The sequence below is a fragment of the Aplidium turbinatum genome, chromosome 6 (genome assembly GCF_918807975.1).
Source record: "Aplidium turbinatum chromosome 6, kaAplTurb1.1, whole genome shotgun sequence".
In the NCBI taxonomy this organism is placed as follows: Eukaryota; Metazoa; Chordata; class Ascidiacea; order Aplousobranchia; family Polyclinidae; genus Aplidium; species Aplidium turbinatum.
This window is the reverse complement of record NC_137477.1, coordinates 22,544,457-22,564,033: the sequence shown is the minus strand read 5'-3', so window position 1 is coordinate 22,564,033 and position 19,577 is coordinate 22,544,457. Positions and strand designations below refer to the sequence as shown.

The 19,577-nt window shown below is 37.2% G+C and overlaps 2 protein-coding genes across 2 annotated transcripts in view; one reads left to right on the top strand and one right to left on the bottom strand.

The window, feature by feature from the left end:
* LOC145772510 (uncharacterized) overlaps positions 1-19,577 on the bottom strand; it is a 172,686-nt gene that overhangs the window by 21,188 nt on the left and 131,921 nt on the right. The gene's annotated exons all lie outside the window — the stretch shown is intronic.
* Positions 1,631-14,536, top strand: LOC145772094 (beta-hexosaminidase subunit alpha-like). The gene is made up of 14 exons (XM_082583919.1): positions 1,631-1,782; positions 2,319-2,455; positions 5,064-5,152; positions 5,412-5,474; positions 6,895-6,938; positions 7,317-7,427; positions 8,810-8,911; positions 9,192-9,357; positions 9,956-10,103; positions 10,395-10,554; positions 10,839-11,016; positions 12,129-12,219; positions 12,602-12,706; positions 13,084-14,536. Exons 1-14 carry the CDS (start codon positions 1,657-1,659, stop codon positions 13,142-13,144), a joined length of 1,581 nt encoding a protein of 526 aa, XP_082440045.1. The 5' UTR covers positions 1,631-1,656; the 3' UTR covers positions 13,145-14,536.

The following is a 19,577-nucleotide window of genomic DNA, read 5'->3' as shown; positions in this document are numbered from 1 at the left end:
GGTTCGACTCTCGTGCGCTTGAGCAACGCACGTTAAGGACTGCTCTCCATTCAGCGGCATCTAATGGATGGAATAGTTCCCCGGCAACAAGACTTCAACAAGCGGAAACTTCACTCTGTCAATCTCGGTGACCGGGCCTGCGTCAGTGATTCAAAGCCTCTACAAGTATGCGAAACTGCCAGGATTAAGCTCTGCAAGAAGCTTTCCCAGTCCGAGGATAAAGATTCAATCAATCAAAATCAGTTATGAAACTTCAAATTTAAATTGGAAACACGGGTCAGTTTTTTTTCCTTCGGAAATCCTATGCTATGCAATAATGCAAATGGCTTGCAGTTGACACTTGTTTGTTTTGTTTGTTTGTTTATTTTTATCCTGCATTGCGGGAAAGCGGACTTGAGCGCTATGCATCGGTGTACGCCTTCCGACGTACACCTGACCCACACTGCAGCCGACGGCAATGTCTGTTTCCGGTTGTCTACTCTACTTATGACTTAAAGTTGGTAGGTACTACCCATTACTCGAAATCGATCACTAGGTAGAGGCAATTATCGTAAAGTTTCTTGCCCAGAGAAACAACAGCAAGTGCGGGTGGCTGGAGTCGAACATGCAGGCTCTCGACTGCGAGCCCAACGCGCTAACCACTCGGCTACGGCTGCCAACTTGGCAGGGTTTTTGGGGCTGGCCTGGCTTGTGAGGGAAGCTGTAGGAGTGTTTTTGGTTAATAGCCTAGCTGATAAGCTCAGCTCCCAGTTATCAGGCTATAGGCCTAGCGCAACTACCGCATTAGTTACTATAACAGTTAGCCCAGTGAGTTCAGGCTATAAGTTTTACTCTTGTGTGTGTAGTTCATACAGCCACTGACATTGAAATTGCATTATTGCTTACAAAAAGTGTTCAAAAGTCCTGATACTAGATCCAGGAACATTCTATTTGAAAAAGCATGATGTCTTAGAACTTAGATGCATTGCTGATAAGAGAATATGATCTGGTTAGCCTAGTCAATTAGTGCACAACTATACAGGTAGGTTACCAGTTATATGCCATGGGTGCTTTTTGCCACAATTGACTTTCTAAAAAATAACGCGTTAAAATATTTTTTGAAAATTTTGTAATTTGCGGTGTGCAGTGCAGTGTCAAAGTTCCAGATAAATTGCGGTGTGCGGTTAGGTGATTCAGTTGCGGTGCGGTGTGCGGATAAAAATTTTGGGTTTGCTGCATCAGCATCTCTACTACCAATACCATACGAAATTGTTTGGACTGCATCTAAATCGTCTGTTCAAAATAAGCAAAAACGCATTGACTTGAAGACTTTCTTTATTTTATGTTGAACAAGATTTAGAAATATGTAAAAAGCTTAGTTTTGAGCATGACTATAGATTAGGGAAGTTAAAATATCTGAAGCTGATAAAATGCAGTGTGGGGAAGGAAGAAATTGACTGAACAATGAACATGGAAACTAACATTACAAATTCAAACTGTCTACAATGAACAACAATAGAATTTTAGCCATGCAAGCCAGCTTTGTAACCAATTTTGGTAAATGGTGATTATCTTAAACCATACCGTAGACATTGTCTATCTTTGTCAGCTGTTGTCATTATAAAATATATTTGTATACTGGAACAGAAAGCAAGCTAACATTAAGTGAAAGACAAAATGTGCAAGCTGATTTTATGGATATTGTTTATAAGTTATGGTGGTGCCAGCTTTGTGCCAAGTTTAGGCAACACCAGCCCAGGTAGTGTTTGGCCACAGCCACAGTCTTTCATATCAACATCACAGGTATCGTATTTTGTGATCCAATTGAATTTCAGTTTTTATAATTTAAATGTATATAATTATGGCATATTTATAAACAGGAAAGAAACATGCCAAACCTTCTCAATATTTTAACTGCTTTGCATGACAATAATAGCATTTATAAATTATTTTTGGTTATAAAGCATATCCTTTCTTGGAATGATGCAGATTTATTTTTTTGCGAATTCAAAAGTAGATCTTGCAAACAAGTTTCTTTTATTAACTAAGGTACAGTAGAGTATGATAATTAATTTAGTGACTAAAGTTATGTTGCATTTATGTTCCAATTTAGTCATGTTGCAACTATTGATATGTCAAAATTCGGAGCTGGTTCACAAGTCCCCCCCCCTGGTAAATCATGACAACAGGAATTGACCAAAACATGTGGATTGAAGTGTGTGAACAGTAAAGCAAAAGTAAAGTAGTTTCACCCTATATGTTTGGTTGATTCCTGTCTTTGTCATGATTTACCAGGGGGAGACTTGTATACCAGCTCCCACAATTCTTTATTGTTGCAGACATATCAAGTATCAATTCCAAAATTTTCTTTCTCATACACGACGTCTTCACACAGTTGCAGTCTTCTCACAGAAGCTTTTAAAAGATATGAGGTCCTGATGATGAACAGTGTTTCAAAGGAGAAGCTTCAATTTAGGTAGAAGTTCAATTCATCCAGTGCTACATGTTGCCTTTTTTTTTCTTGTAGGCTACAACTTATATCTGATGCCAACTAGACATACAATGTCAGATGCCTTATTTTGTGTTTGGAATAAATTTGAAGTTATTGACCATTTTCCAGGGGCCATACAATGGCTCTATGATTGCTCAATGTAGTTGGCGATAAGATTAAATTTGTTTTTAATTCTGAATTTATGTTACCATCAAGCGGTGGTACCAACGGTTAGTTGTCATGCTTGGCTGTTTACACTTTACAATACATACATGTCATAGTTGTTTTTTAAATCAATATAAATCCAACTTATCGGCTTTAAAACGATGTTATTTTTTTTCTAGAATTTACTGATTGTATGAATGTATGTATGTTCCATGCACACTGCACAACCCAGTAATAAATGCTTGTGTGCATTGGCGTAATTTTTTAAAAAAATTTGACGAACTTAGGGGTGCTCTAAGTTATCTTATGAAAATTGTCAATATAGGCTAATCAATTGAAAACCTGACCGATGGAAAATGTCAAAACAAATGACTCAATCTAATAGTAAATTCAACCATGTTTAGCCTACGTCATGAAACGTCGAATCAACATAAAAGAAGATAATTTTGTCGTATGTGTATTCGAATAGACTGCAGCGGTATGTCAAACGATCAGATAGAAATGAAAACAAGTATTAGGCTACATGCGAGGCGAAAGTGATCTTACATTGAATATTGAAATATATTCGACTTTAATTGCTTTAATTTGTTCACGTCTGCCTTATAATGCGGCTTGCTATAAATTAATCACATCCAAATTTGTTTCTGCGGGTCGTTGTCTTGGAAACAAACTCCGTGACAAGTTCTTCCATGTTTAATTTCTCCGCCAATTCGCGATGACTACCTGTAACGGCCAAATTGTTCAGTCGTTGTTGCGTTTGAGTGCTGCGAAAGTAGGCCTTCAAGCGTCGTAATAACGAAAAGGAACGTTCGGCTTCACAGGAAGAAGTCGGCATAACAATGTAAGTTACCAAAGCTCAGGGTTGATCTCTAAGTGGTCTAAACTGGTTTTGACCACTAAGCAGTTTAAACCTGGTTTTAACCGGTGAAAACTAGGTTTAAACCGGTCAAAACCCAGAAAAACATTTTTATTATATGTAGTGAATGGTCGGCTACCTGAGCTATGGGCTATTTAGGAAATATATATAAAAGCAGTTGTGAGTTGTGACCATTATGATATGCAGGCCTCGAAATAGCTTGCGGCCATGGCCGCCTAAACTTTCATTAATGGCCGCCAATGCCGACCTGTCAGGCAGCCACAGATGGCTGCCTGTAAAATTCGTACGAAAGATTATATTTATCTTGGATTTTTCTCTTGTTTCAGCGCCGCCAAAAACAAGACAGACTACTACCTTAATTACATGTCGTGCTACGTCTTATGTGCTACGCAACGGGAGGGCAAATGTTGCGCAAATTTTATGGCAAATGTTTTTCATAAAAAAAAAATTTGTTGGAATAAATTCTTGTACTTCAGTTGGCTGTGCAAATGGTTCATCGTTCTACCAAGCATTTTTTGGTTCATCAGAAACTTATCTTTAGAATTTGAATTTTCTCATTAATTAAAATAACCAACTGATTGAAATATCAAAAATAAACTTAGAAATTGAATGTTTTTTGTTCCAAATCCAGCATTTAGGTTATTGTTGATCAAAACAAAATATAGTTGAACATCATTACTATTACCATTCATTAACATGGAGGGTAATATTTTTAATTCAATCGAAAAGCAACTTGATTCATACACTAAAGGGGTTTTGACCAGTAATAGGTGGTCAAAACTGCCCGGTTTTAACCGGGCGGTTTAAACCGCCCCAATTTAAACCGATCAACCCTGCCAAAGCTGCATATATATTTGGCATTATATCGACCATTGACGGCTGTGCAATGAATTTCTGACGTAGCGTATTCACTGCCACAACATCACCGTCACGTTTGCAACAAGCGAACCACTGTTTGCGTTCACGCAGCAAATCCTTGCGTTCTCAGTCACCATCATAAAATTTGCTTACTTTCGTAACATCGGCTTCTTTCATTGTGGGATTCTCTAGCAGCTCTCGTAGCAAGTCTGCCATTCGGTATGATGAAGAAGGGAAACGGCTAACGATTGCATCTGACGCCGTTTGCAGAATGTTTTTTTAGACGTTTGAGTAGAAAACAGCAATTTTGTCTTCAAGCCAGACAAATTGTTTTCTCTCGAACGGCACTTCTTGACGCAGTGCGGTGCTAGAAACGATTTGTGCTTAATTGTTACGCAATAGTACAATCATGTCTGCCTTTGATATGTGTGGCGCTGCGTGCCACACACAAATGTAAAACACTGAAAATATTGCGCTTTGGTGAAACGACTTTCAAGAAAGAAAAAAAAAACGTTATTTAGCAATGCAAATTTCCATTTGAATCGGTGTATTTTGTATGCAAACCAGGGCCCAGGGGTGCTCTCTCATTTATGTTGTTACCTCAGATTTTTATTTTGGGGTGCTTAAGCACCCTTCGCACCCCTGAAATGACGCCTATGCTTGTGTGTCATGCCAACATATTGTGTGTTTCAGGCCAAAGGCTCCATTAGTTATTACCACCCTTCAAGTGAATTTGATGTCTCCTTGTGAAGAGTATCCATCTTCAGATATGAATGAACATTGTAAGAATGCAATATCGGCTGCCATTTAGTTTATTTTGATGTTAATTTAATGCAAAGGTTAGTTTCAGCTCATCCTGCATACAAAAAAGTGTATGTTCTATCCTAAATGTCAACTTTTTTTTAATTTCTCAGTTGTCTGTCACCTAATTGTTTCACACTTAGATACAGATGTATTAATTTTGCCAAATTCTTGATATTAGAAATGTAACACTAAATGTATATAAGTAAAAGATCAGAAGAATTTTTTTTCTTAATACAGACTCTGTCGATGTTAGTGAGCTCCCAGTATTAACAAGTTCTTCAGTTTGGGGAGTTTTAAGAGGTATATGCTGTGTAAAATTAAATTTAATTTAAAAATAATTTAACTAACAAGTAATTCTGATAATCTCGCTAGAGATGACTCATGTACTCACTGTACTGCTTGATCTAAACTTTTACATGTGTGGATTTATTGCCATTTATAATAATAATAATAATGGTGTTGCAAGCACAGCAGTGCTTTTTCACCTTCATAACTTACGTAGCAATATAAAAAAAAACGAAATAGAATACCAACAAGGAAGTCATAAACAAGAGACAAAAACACCAAGAAAAGCGAGTCAATACTACCTAGAGCATACATATCTTATTAAAGGCACAGCATAACACTAAAATCAAACAAAAAACACCTGGGGCTGGAGACACCATATAAGATAGAATATAACTGTCAGTAGAGATAGGTATACAATACATCATACAATAGTGGGCTACATACGTTATATACTGTACAAGTTACAAGATGTAGTGAATGTCAACATTAGTGGAGGCGGCCAGTACTTGCAAAATATGACTACCCAAGTGGGTCAAATTTAACTTCTCTATTTCGCCAGTGGTGATCCAGTCTTGCTGTGAAGCTGTTTAAACTAGGTGCTGTGACAATTTTCTCGGGTAACCTATTCCATTCATTAACAATCCAATTCGGAAAAAAATTTCTTCGCTTTGTTGTTTTGAAGGTACTGATTTTTAATTTAAATTTGTGACCTCGAGTGTTGTGGACACCTTCATGTAAGGAAAAAATTTCTTTTTCATTAACATTATAAAAATTTTGAAGATACTTGAAAGTTTGAATCATGTCATTTCGGAGTCTTCTAAATGTTAGTGTTGGTAGGTCTAGTCTTTTTTAGTCTTTTATCGTAAGGTAGGTCATGGAGACATGGTACAAGTTTTGTTGCTCGGCGCTGCACACTTTCTAAAGATACAATGTTGTATTTGAGGTATGGGTGCCAAATGGTGTTGTTGTATTCTAGTTTGGGTCGTATTAATGTATTGAACAGGATAAGAAACATCTTTATATCGAGAAATGTAAATGATCTCTTGATTAATCCAACAAGCCTGTTTGCACCAGATACTACCGATTGAATGTGGGTGTTGAAGGTTAAATTGTTGTCAAAAATTACTCCAAGGTCTTTTTCATTCTCAATGCATTTGAGGACTGTAGATGTGCCACTGGTATTTTTAAATTTATAATCAAAGCTGGGTGTGTGCTTCCCAATAGACATTGTGGTGCACTTTTTGGGTGAAATTTCAATTTCCATTTCTTTCCCCATGCAACAAGTTTATCTAAATCGCATTGCAAGGACATTGCAATTTACAATTAATCTAATTTTTAAAATGTGTGCTCACTGCTGAATTGTATAGATTTTGAAGGAACTGTAACCTTAATGTAACTTCTTGTTTTCTGTTTTGTTTTTTCGGTTGAACAGGATTAGAAACATTCTCGCAATTACTTTGGCAGTATAATGGTGAAGTAAGTAAACTTAAAATATTGTAGAAATTATGTTATGTTTTTCATACTGTCATACATTACTGATACTGAGTGGTGTGTTACTTAACAAACCCCACTCTTTGATATGTGATTGTCAAAAACTATTTCTGTTACTGATGTAAATCTTTTGCCATTGCCATCCTATCTTTTTGTGTTAAAAACAAGCAAAAGACCTCAAATGTATGACAGCAAAATAGCAAGTCAAAGATTGCACTGTAAAATGCATGGTTGTAAACTACCATTAGCAAAGTAGCATTAATGCATAACTTTTTCCACCAAAAGTTTTCAGTTTTTTTATGTATAAATAATTTGAAATCTATGTTGCATAAAGTCTGATTAAATATGTTTCATTTACCACAGACACTGATCAACAAGACGAGCATTACTGACTTTCCTCGATTTGGTCACAGGGGGATATTGCTTGACACCTCTCGTCATTACTTGCCTGTCAGCATAATTTTGCAAAATTTGGTATGTGAATCAACTGAATTAATATACCGTATAAACATATATTTATATATATGTATTTTTTTTTTATTAATGTGTGACTGTTTTATGTCTATAAATGCAGCATCTTTCAAATTGCTGATTTAGACCAGGGCTTCCCAAACTTTTTTGCTTGTGACCCCTTTTAATGATCCTAAAATGTTTCGCGGCCCCTTATGATTAAAACGAGGAACAGTGCAAAATATACATTTGTGATATTTATTGATAAGCTTAAATCTAACAAAAACCAAAAACAATTTACCGTTCTCAGTTCAGTTTGTTTTTATTTATATCTGACCATAATAACGAAGCCTATGGGCAGCCTACTGGAAACAAAACAAAAAAGCAAACACATTTATTCAGTGTGATGGGTGTGACTGCTTTCTGCAACAAACAAGTCTAGCCGTGGCTCAGTGTTTGTTAATGCAGGTCTCAAGGTGGTTTCAGTATTGTTTAGGTTGGAACAGTAGGCGAAGTGAGAACATTTCAGATAAAGCATTTTGAAATATTTGTTTCCAGATGTTCAATTTTTTGATGAATGCATCAATTTTAGATTTTAATGCAAAATATTGATGTCTTCTCTTAGGAGGGACAAATTAAATTCGTTCAGTTTTTCAAGCAAACCTGGCATTTGGCATAATTCCAAAAGCTAGATGTCATTGAGAAAATGGTGGACCAAGACTGAATTTTATTCTGTAGGAAAAATCACAATTTCGGTTTTCAACGTTAATCGGCTAGCCATTTTAAAGCTTTGACTTTTGAAAGGCACCTTACTTCATGATGCAGTAAAAGAGTTTTTAACTCCGATTCCATTTCTCCTCTTAAATTTTAAAAAATACAGGCAGCCTATTGAGTGCGCGACTCTTAATAAAGTTAATAACTGTCACAGCATCTCGTACAGAAGTGTTAATATGCAGTACCATGTGCAAATTGGTATACTTTCTGCGACCCCTGAAGTTCGTTACGTGACCCCTTGGTGGGTCGCGACCCCCAGTTTGGGAAGCTCTGATTTAAACAAGTAGTTTTGTGCAACTTTGTCATTTTGCATACAGCATCCATTTCTATGAAGCAATGCAACACCAGTATTTTTCTATGTATTTACAATAAGTGCTCTTTAAACACAAAAATAACTATATAATTAAGGGTCTTTAAAACCATATGATACAAATTTCTTGCATTTTACCTTTTCGTTTTGTGGCTTCTGTCTTCAGTCTCAACTTATTTTAATCCGACTTATGAATTTTGGCTATTTCAACTTATTTTTGTTTTATTGCATCTTTGACTCTCCACAAAGCGTTATGTGATATTTGAACGGCTCCTTGAGTTGTATTAATGTGTGTTTGTTTGAAATAACCATTCTACTGTAGGATGCAATGGCGTTCAATAAGTTCAACGTGTTTCATTGGCACATAGTTGACGACCAATCCTTTCCTTATGTCAGTCAAGTATATCCAGACCTGAGCGAAAAGGTAACTTTTTGGGAAGTGTCATTAGTTTGAGGAACAGACACCGTTTTGAATGAAAACAAAGAGGCCAGGGTGTCGAAGACTAAAGTAATGGTTCATCAAATGTTTTAAAATCTACAACTGCATTTATCTTCAGCTTTGTAAAAGAGTGTTGAAATTAATTTGTAGAACATCTTTCTTTACATGAACTTTATGGCCTTAACTTTCTATACAAAACCTGGTTAAATGTCTTTAATTTTCGTTGCATTACTATTCTTATTATATTGTGTTTACCATGATGCAGGGAGCTTACACTCGTCTATCTCATATCTACACTCCAAGCGATGTTGCGGAGGTTATTGAGTATGCCAGGCTGAGGGGTATCCGGGTCATTCCAGAGTTTGACACACCTGGCCACACCCAGTCATGGGGTAAAAGCCAACCTGACCTCCTTACTCCTTGTTATGCTGGTGAGTGTGAACAGGAGGGTTGCCCGATAGCTACTGTATGTTGTTGGACATATGTAATGAACAAGATGTCTGGTGGTACAGTGTTTTTCAACTTTTTTTGCCTTTATGCTTCCTTGGGGGTCTGCTACTATTCGGTGAGTTCCTAACTTCTAACCCCTAACCCTAAAACGGCAATGATAATTAGGCTACGGTACCCGATAATTGAAAAAAAAATTGAAAAAATCACTGAATAGACATCGGACTCACCGAAACGGACCATTCCGTCCTTGTGAATCAATGCTGCTATTTCATGCACATGCACCTTTGTAAATTGTGATCGATGTAGCAATCAACCGACTTATTGAGCACTCTTTTTCATTGCACATACTGTTAAACCATTTGGTCATTAAAACAATGCAATAAAATTATGCTTGGTTTAATGATTTCGTTAATGCAAAGTTTGTAAAATTTAATTTTTCATTGGTCACATAGTGTCGGATATACACCGCAAAAATGCCATACCATTTTACAACAATTTTTTTTTGTCATAGATTACTACTGTACCTGTTGACTTTACGGTGTATTTACGTCGTTTAAATGTATTTATCATTGCTTTCAGATGGAAAGCCCGACGGTACATTTGGTCCAATCAACCCCATCCTCGACTCAACATATTCTTTCCTGACCAAATTGCTTTCTGAACTCCGTGGGGTGTTCAAAGACAAGTACATGCATCTCGGAGGGGACGAAGTCAGTTTCAACTGCTGGTTGGTTTGACTCGTTTCTTGTTTTGTTCTGAAAGATTCGCGCATTCAAGGCTTGGTTGTAAAAAAAAAGTAAAATCTTAACAGCTGTGAACACTCCTGGCGCAATATTGTCATAGGAACAATGTTACTTCCCAGACAGCAAACCAACCGTTTTTTACATTGATTCAACGTCTGCAGACGGTTGATTTGCTATCTGGGTTTGTTTGTGACATACTTAATATTATCTACCCAAATTGTCTTTTCAGCTACTTTGGAAACGTTTTTGTTCACAACAACGCCGTGTTTTTTCAGGAAATCGAACCCAAATATAACGAACTTCATGAAAACGCAAAACATTACCGGAAACTACTCCGTTCTCGAACAGGATTATATTCAACGTCTTGTCAACATCTCCGAGACAGCCGGTTTCAGCTACGTTGTGTGGCAGGAAGTTATTGACAATGGTGTCGTAGTGAGTAGTTTTTTTTTTATGAAACTTGTTTGAATTCACGTTTTGTTGTTTTGTATTCACGAAAATTCGATGCTCCTGATAACTATTAGTTGAAAGACTTCAAGCATTTAAAAATTTGAATTTCTTGATTTTTTGACTCATCGAATGCAATTCAATTGAAAACAAATGTTGTTTGTTCAAAGTGCTTGGGAAGTATTACGCTAACCAGCCTCTTCAAAACCCTGTAGCAGTTATACACATCAGGAATTGACTTTCCATCGGTTTATCCAACTGTTGTGTTTAAGGTAAAAGACGACACGGTCGTGGAAGTGTGGAAGGGCAACCCCGCTCCTGAGAAAGAGCTTCTCCGTGTCACCAAGCTTGGCTACCGAGCACTCATATCGTCTCCTTGGTATTTAAACGTCATTTCTTATGGGGAAGACTGGCCAAAGTATTACACATACGAGCCATCGAATTTTAATGGTAAGTTTTTTTTCAAACGTTTCATCGCCTAATTGATGCTAAATGTTTGTATAATACCACTGTGCACAACTGTACATGCGTACTTACAACATATGCAAATACTAAGTCATTGTAACTAGCCCTTATAAAATCTGCAGTGGTTGGTAAAAAAAAAAAGTCGGTGACATTTTTTTTTTTGTAAAATTAGATCAGAATTAGCCAAAACGGATGTTATGTCTTCCATTGAACATGCATTATCGACTTTTGGGTGTTGTCAGTTATCCGATCACATTTACTACTTGCGCAAGAAGTTAAAAATCTCAAAATTCAACAAAAAAGAAAGTGGTTATGTTTACGCTTACGCTCCTTTTGTATATAAACGTTTCCTGCTAAATTTGAGTGGCTACATCGCTATTGTTTTTGTTTTTTTATTGTCATTGGTACGATCGCAACAATGATCATGCGATGTTTTGCTTTAAAGCCTAGACCAAAAAACGTGTAAGCACTAAGCAGTAAGCAGGCCGCTTTGCAGTGGACTGCAAAATATGTTTTCTAGTATTTCATCAACAGAAAGTTTATTTCAAACATCACTAGTTTGTACTCAGTTAGCAGATTAAACATATTCAGAACAATAATTATTAACCAATTTACAAACATACCGTTGTTTTTTCTGGTCTACCACACTTCAAGTCTTCAACCTTCAACATAAAAAACCGTAACTAATCGTAAAAAAACTGCACGAAACAACTTCATATAGGTGTGGCGCCGTAAATATAATCACTTTCAAAGAGATACACTCCATGACACGCAACAATGTTCTTGTACAGTTGCTTACTATACAAGAATGGTTTAACCCAATTTCAATCAAACAGTTTACATATTGAAATTTTTTGGACTAAACTATGATACCGGTACCCATTTTTTTGGATTTGAGTGAGATTTGGTCAAAAATTTTTTTTCAATAAATTGAAAAGAATCCCACTTTGTACATCGATATGTACAATGGTCACATTTTTTGTATTACACTAAAAATTCCTGATGGACGTATGCAACGTATGGACGCGATACCATGTCAACTATGAGCGGCACATCACGTATGTTTACATTGGTCTAATCATTTATTTGTTATTTAGGCACAGCTGAACAGGAGGCTCTTTTAATCGGTGGCGAAGCTTGTATGTGGGGCGAATGGGTGGATGGTACCAATTTGTTGTCGAGACTTTGGTAAATATTATCTTTGGTGGGAAATGTTTTGTTTTGGATATTTTGTTTAAACAGTAACTGCTATGGGGTTTGTGAAGTGTTTAATCCTTATGAACTATGGTCATCAACGAGAGTTTTTTCCCAGGAATGTATTGTGTTTGTGACAACGTGTATGCTTTTTTTCGAAATGTTTAAAGCAGCTAATTTCCCGTAAGCGTTTATTCGCTTAATAACGAAAGCCCACCAAACTAAACTTGTTCTCAGTTTACCAACGAAATAGGTTTATGATTCCTTCGTCCACTTTAAGCTGCAGGTATTTTATGTCTACCATGGACAGTGAGTTGTGCAATGTGCAATTGTGCATAGTGGTCTCCAGGGTTGGTCATTGTGTTTCTTCTAATAGGCCACGGGCAAGCGCTGTATCCGAGCGCTTGTGGAGTGCCAAGAGTGTCAATGATACGACGAAAGCAACGCCAAGGCTCCACCAACACAGATGCACCCTACTACAGTAAGTTGTTTGGTGAAGATGACATTATGCTCATTGGGGTGTTTGATATATCACCGTTTTCAATTTTAGCATTTCACAGCACTCTAATACCTTATAGAAATAAAGTGGTTTTAAATTTTCACTGAACCTCAAATCAACGGCAGGTCATCTGCCGATTTAACAAATCGATCGATTAACCAGTTTTAAGTTGCGGACTCATCTTTTTCTTCGTGTACAAACGGTAATCTGCTGATTAGAATCGCTGATTACTGATCAACAGATATCTTGGTCTAAATTGATGCTTGATCAACCAACCACTAGTGTTACTATGCGCTATTGATGTATCCGTTTTACCCAACTCTTAAGGTAACACAGTTTCTATTTTGTGATTTTCCCAGGCGTGGAATACCAGCTGAGCCCATCCACATCGGTTATTGTGTGTACGATTGGATGAACTAAAATAACTTTGCTTCCTGTTTGACAATACCCCCCTCAGCCCTCTTATATTTTTAATTCACGTGTAGCCATTTGTGCTTTTTCTTATCTTTGCTTAATATCTATGCATTACATATTACATATATGCATCCAAACCTAATAATTAACTTGCATTGTGTTCAGTTTGCTTTGAGTGTTGCTGTTTTGGCAGGTTCTTTACAATGCCGCTTTACTAAAATGAACTTTTTTACTGTCTAGAGTTTTTTTTTTAGGAAAAGATTCATACTTTTGCATGATAGTTTTGCTCAGATTTAACACCTCTTTCTTCGTTTTGTTGAACTTATAGTTTTTGAATAATTGAAATTATAGAGAAGTTTTCCACTGTTCACAACTTAGTCTCAGGGTAATGATACCCGTGCTTATTGGATTTTGGTGGATGATATTTTACAACATTACCACAACACAACAAATTAGAATATTAGATGATATTAATAACATTACAATTTTATGCAATGTAATAATGACATTGAATCGTCGCCTTGATTGAAAATATAGGCTATACAGTAGGGTGTTTCATTTTTTCACTATTTTTGAAAATCAAAATGCCTGGGGTCCCATCTGGTGGTATTTGGAGAAAAAAGTTTACACCCCAAATTTTTTCAATTATGACGTCATATTGAGGTGGTCCACGAGGTTTGAAATTTTTGGACCTCAAAATCTCGAAATTTGGCCGTATCTCCGGAACCACTCATCATAGATCGACAAAATTAGTATCAAAATGCGCAGAAGGGTCGGTTTCCTATACCTGATGTAGAGAATATTAAGGTCTATGTGCTTCAGAAAAAAAGTTATTTTAAAAAATCTGATTTTCGGTCTATTTTCTCCTGATGAACAGATATCAGGTTGAATTTCAAAAATGGTGAAAAAATGAAACAAAAACACCCTACTATACAGTACGTCAATTTTGTTGCAATCTTTTCAAAGATTGTTATTTTTGGGTTCAGGTTAAAGAACTTTTCTTTTTTATTCGTCGCCGAAAATGAAAACATTGCATACTTTACAATTCAAGTTATTTATCCGACTTTCATTCCTTACCTTGTTCCATGATTGGGATCATGTTGATTGACTCTGGTGAATGACAGTGTTGCCAATTTTACAGAGATTTTTCTTTATCATTAAAAGGCTTTCATAGGCTACTATTTTTATTGTTGTAAATTCGTCATAGTTTGCAAACAGATTTGTGCTGCAAGTTCTTGGATTAAGTGCTGCAAGTTGTTGAATGGGACTTAATGAGTATTAATGTAATTGTTCCAATAAACTGTGCTGACGTCTAATTGTTGATGTAATTTGGCCAACTGCCAATTTTTGTCTTATGCGTGGTTAGAAGTTCTAATTTAAGAGACAGAAAAATAAAGATATTCCTGTCCACATTCACGCATGTATTCGAGGCACCGGCGTTTGTTCTCATTGGGAATTGGTCTAACAACTTCTTCAAACATGACTAGTCACTCTCACTACCTGGTCAATGGTCATGCAGTATTCGGCCTATTAGTGACGCTAAACTGATGCAGGAAAACTGGTCTGGTTGTAAGATATAGAATTAGGCTGTGCAAATATTATATGGCGTCTTTTTCACCTCTCCAAAATAGTAGGCTGTATCACCTTTTTTGACAAAGAAGTAATGTAATATGAGAATTCTGAAACTGCCGCTTCTGCAAATGGCGTGTGAATACTCCTGCGTGCAAGTTATAACAGAAATTCAATCACGAAAACATTGTCTGAGGTCTAATACATATTTCGGATCTTGGAAAGGATGAATTGAACCCGCAACCCGATACCAATGAGGTCAATACAGCCCCAAAAACATAAATATAACCTGCCTACCTCTCAAATAAAACACCAGACATCCAAAAAAATGAAAAATTGCCTCAATGAAGGGGAAGGCACTAGATTTAAATACAAAAAAGCAAAACATGTGCTTTCTTTAATTTTCTGGCCTTTCTCTTTTAATTTTACTTTTAAAAACCGTCGAGGGGGCCTTCAAAAGGTGGCCCGAGGCAACTGCCTCCCTAAACCTGGGCCTGGCAAGGACGGCAGTGCAGGCCCGTAACTAGCTTGGAGCAGCAGGGGGGGCAAAAAGTATTCTAGAGGGGGCCCAACTTTTACTTTCCGTATCATGTACGAAAAACGACGTTTGTACACAATGTGGGTATATTTACGCAAGAACATTAATCGTAGGCCTAATACAACGTTTACATTAGACTAGTTTATCATAGAACCAGTCAGTGGCGTAGCCAGGAATTTTGAAAGGGGGTGGGGGTTGACGGACAAAGACCGACGGCGTCTTCGCCAAAGGCGACACCCAGCAGCGGGGGGTCTGGGGGGCCTCCCCGAGAAAATTTTGTTTTAGAGACAACATTCTACCACACCCTTAAACACACAATGTTTACAATTTAATAACACAAGAAAATTGAGTATAAAACTGAAAAGTCAGCGAACAGAGCTAATTAACATAATTTTTTCCAGGGGGGGCTTCGCCCCCCCTGCCCCCCCCTAGTTACGGGCCTGCGGCAGTGAAAGAAAGTTCATCAAAATCAGCTGCCACCCCAACATATAAGCAAAACAAAAAAATTAAAGAACATAATAGCCTACCGGTGGTGGTACTTAATATAATACAGCGAAAAAACATAAAGACTGTGTGCAAGAAGATGCTAATTATGCCGATAGCTTAGTGGTTGGAAATATGGCAACGAAGGACTTATACAAAAACTTCAAAAAATCTGTGACAAATTTCATCGTATTTTCCGTCCCAACAATGATAGTTGTAGCAAGATCCCAATATCAATTGAGCAATTGTTCAAACTGGAAGTTGGTGTTTTCGTGTTTAAGTTTCACAACAATTTACTACCAGATTGCTTCACCGACCTTTTTAAATATGTCAAAGAGGTTCACAGCCTGTACAAGAAACCATGATAATGATTTTCTAAACATTCCATAGGCTACTTCTCAAAAACGCTTACTCAACATTCAATAGAATTCACAGGTGCGAAAACATGGAAAGAATTTTCTTCTTCAATTAGAAAGACTGATACAAAGTCACTTTTTATTCACAAACTAAAACAACATTTATGCAAAACGGACACTCAATAGAAAGACAACATAGAAAGGCTTTCTTGCATTCTTGTGAAGATTTTTTGTCCGGTTTTCTTTCTCCATCCTATTATTATTATTATGACTGCTTATCCACATCAATATTGGAACTGGCAAATTCAATCCACAACACTTTTCATTATAGGCTATCATTCATTACTACATGTGTGCTTCTCTCTGTTTTTGTTTTATTTTTTGCTATTTGTTTTTTGGGGTTTTGTGGCCGTGCTAACTACTGATATATAAGCATAGCATCTTTTCACAAATTGGGACTAGGTGGGCAAATTTTCAAAAAAGGGCACTATTAGCGCGAGAGTTATGTTAAAAAGGGCACTTTTCGCACGTAGCCTAAATGATGGGAAAAAGGGCATTTTTTTCCGGAGCGTAAAACATTTAAGCTTGAAAATGTAGATTTCTCAGGCAAATTGTGGGTGAAAAGGGATATTATAACTAGACTAAACTTTTGAGGCCCATAATTGATTCCTATATTCATCCCCGCTCACAATATTTTGTAAATAATAATGTAGGCTAATGAAATTTAATCTAGCAACATTTAGTTGCAGAGGTCTCTTGTACTAAAGTACAAAGAAACAACTATGATAATAGCGTATATGAAGCACAATTGCTAAGATATTATAATGAGTTGAATCTTTGCAGAATTAGATGATTCTAAACTAAAGAGCTGGTATTTTATTTTGATGAAAATCAGGAAACAAATTTCGGTAGCCTAATGCAGACATTTAGAATCTCAGACAAAATTTGAGCTACTCACAACACAAATTGATAATTAATCTGCTTGAATGGAACATTAAGGATATTATAAGTATAGGCTTAAGGTCAAAGGTAGGCTCATGTTCTAAATCAGTGGTTCCCAACCTGGGGGTAAATTATCCCTGAGGAGTAATTTGCCTATTTTTGGGGGTAACGAGACCTGATGTAGAAACAATGAAGCAAGTGAAGGTTGTGAACTTTATAAAAGCGAAGGAATTGAACAGCCGTCTTTTCAAGGAACTGTGCAAGAAAATGGGAGAAAGATACTAAGCATTACTGTAGCCTACCATACAGAAGTAGGCTACAATGGCTGTCTCGTTGCAAAGTGATAACCAGCCTGGTCGAACTTCGTGAGGTTGTCCATATTTTTCTGATAGAAAAGAAGTCCAACTTGGCTGAATATTTCCCTAACCAACAGTGGATTTCCCAGCTGTGCTACCTGGCTGATATCTTTGGTGAATTGAACAAAGACAATCTTTTAATTCAAGGCAAGAATGTAACTGTAATCGACACCAAAGTAGCCGTCGCTGCATTTATCGCGAAGGTTAAATTGTGGAACAACCAAGTTGGAAGAGGCACAGTAGTGCAGTTTCAGACGCTTGACATGTAGCCTACTTCGAAGGCTATGGACTTGAGTTGACAGCGGCGTTAAAGGAGGACATAGCTGACCACTTAGGCCAGCAAGCCAAGAAGATGGACATTGGCCAACTACTTTCCGAATTAGTCTCCAATGTTGCGCTGAGCCCTTCACATGTGTTGACAGCCAGGTGGATGATGACGACTTTCCGGCGAAAGAAGAATTTATCAATCTCGAATGAACGAAGCGTTGAAATTTGATTTCAAGGGGAAAGGCTTGGATTGGAACCCTTCTGGTTTGGCAGACTCCAGGACGCACCAACATTATAGCGACACTGCACTAAATATTCTGAGATCTTTTTCAACAACGTATCGCTGTAAACAAAGGTTTTCAACTGTCTTGGGAATGAAGACAAAGAAGCGCAATCGCCTGGATGTCGAAAACGACACAAGAATCGCCCTCAGTACCACAAAGCCCAGGATCACAAAGCTGGCGGCTGAAGTCCAGGTCCAAACTTCCCATTGAATGTTTACCACGCATGGTCATCTTGTAGGCTATTCAGCATTGTAGGTCTATTGCATTTTGATTGTCATAGTTAGCCCTTTGAAATACGTAGCAATAAACACTTTTGTTTTTGAAAATTGAATCTTGGGGGTAATTGGCTCACTTAAAGGCGGAGATTAGGGTAACAGCCAAAAAAAGGTTGAAAACGACTGAATTTAGCTGTTCATTCTTTAACTTGGATCTAATTTAAACAAAAATTAAGTCTTAAAAGTTGCCCACCTAGTTTCAAACTAGGGGGGCAAAGAAAGGGCTAGGGGGGCAAGCAAAAGGACTAGGTGGGCAAGTGCCCACCTAATTTATATGTGAAAAGATGCTATGATATATAGCCTACTAGTACTACATAATTTTTCATTCAGGCACGTTCTAAATCTTTTAAGGTTTTGCCACCTTTTCCCGTTCGTTAACTTGCTGGTAGGTTTATAACGATTTTTGTAGTTAGTAGCCTATCTTTTTCGTCCCAGACGCGTTAATGACGAAAAATAAAATGATTGATTAGTTACGCGCCCGACTCAAGATCAACAAGCGCTGGTTCGGTTCTCAGGGTGTGCGCTTCAGCAACGCATTTCAGGATCGCTCACCATTCAGCGGCACCAAGTGGATGGAATAATTCTCTGGCAACAACAACAAGCCGCAACTTCACTCTGTCAATCTCCTTGACAGGGGCTGACTGGGTTAGTGATTCGAAGCCTCTGCAAGTAGGTGAAACTGCCAGGATTAAGCTCTCAAAAAAGCTTTCCCAGTCCGCGGATAAAAATTAAATCAATGAATTTAAGATGTTTTAGTTACTGTTTTGGTATGCACTGAGTGGTTATTTCAGCAACCAAGGTGTCATGCAGTTAGGCATTTGAATGAAGAAAAATGGAAGTGGCTATTTTTCCACAATCAGGTGTTGCCAGAGTTAGGATTAAAGTTAGGAAATGTTAAGGTAAGGGTTAGAGTTAGGAAAAAGATTAATTAGGGTTTTAATCTTCCCAGGACTAAAAAAATTTCCAAAATACAAGTTTTTGTTTTCAACAGCTTTAAACTTTTCTCAAATTAGGGCAGAATTCCTTATCTGGCAACACTATTGAGGCTATTATTACACTATATAGTGTAAATATAGCCACAGCCAAGAAAAATAGCATATGGAAAGTTAGGATGTTTGTTATGTGAGAATCAAATGTGTATAAGACAACAATGCATGATGTACTAGGCTAAGCACCATACACCTAAAAGTACAATAGTAGCCTACCGGTTGGTCACAGCGGAAAACCATAATATCTTCGTGGGAAAGTTGTAACATAAAATTCCCGAATCCTTTCGTCTGTATGCGATGACACCGAAAAAATACTCTTCTGAAAACGACTTTTCACGAAATGTATTTCAAGAAAAAATAGTCACAAGCTGTCGAAAAGG

Coding starts and splice junctions, on each gene's coding strand:
- LOC145772094 (XM_082583919.1), top strand. CDS start 1,657: ATGTGCAAGCTGATTTTATGGATATTGTTTATAAGTTATGGTGGTGCC. Junction 6,939..7,316: donor TTTGGCAGTATAATGGTGAA/GTAAGTAAACTT, acceptor CATTTACCACAG/ACACTGATCAACAAGACGAG. Junction 10,555..10,838: donor TTATTGACAATGGTGTCGTA/GTGAGTAGTTTT, acceptor GTTGTGTTTAAG/GTAAAAGACGACACGGTCGT.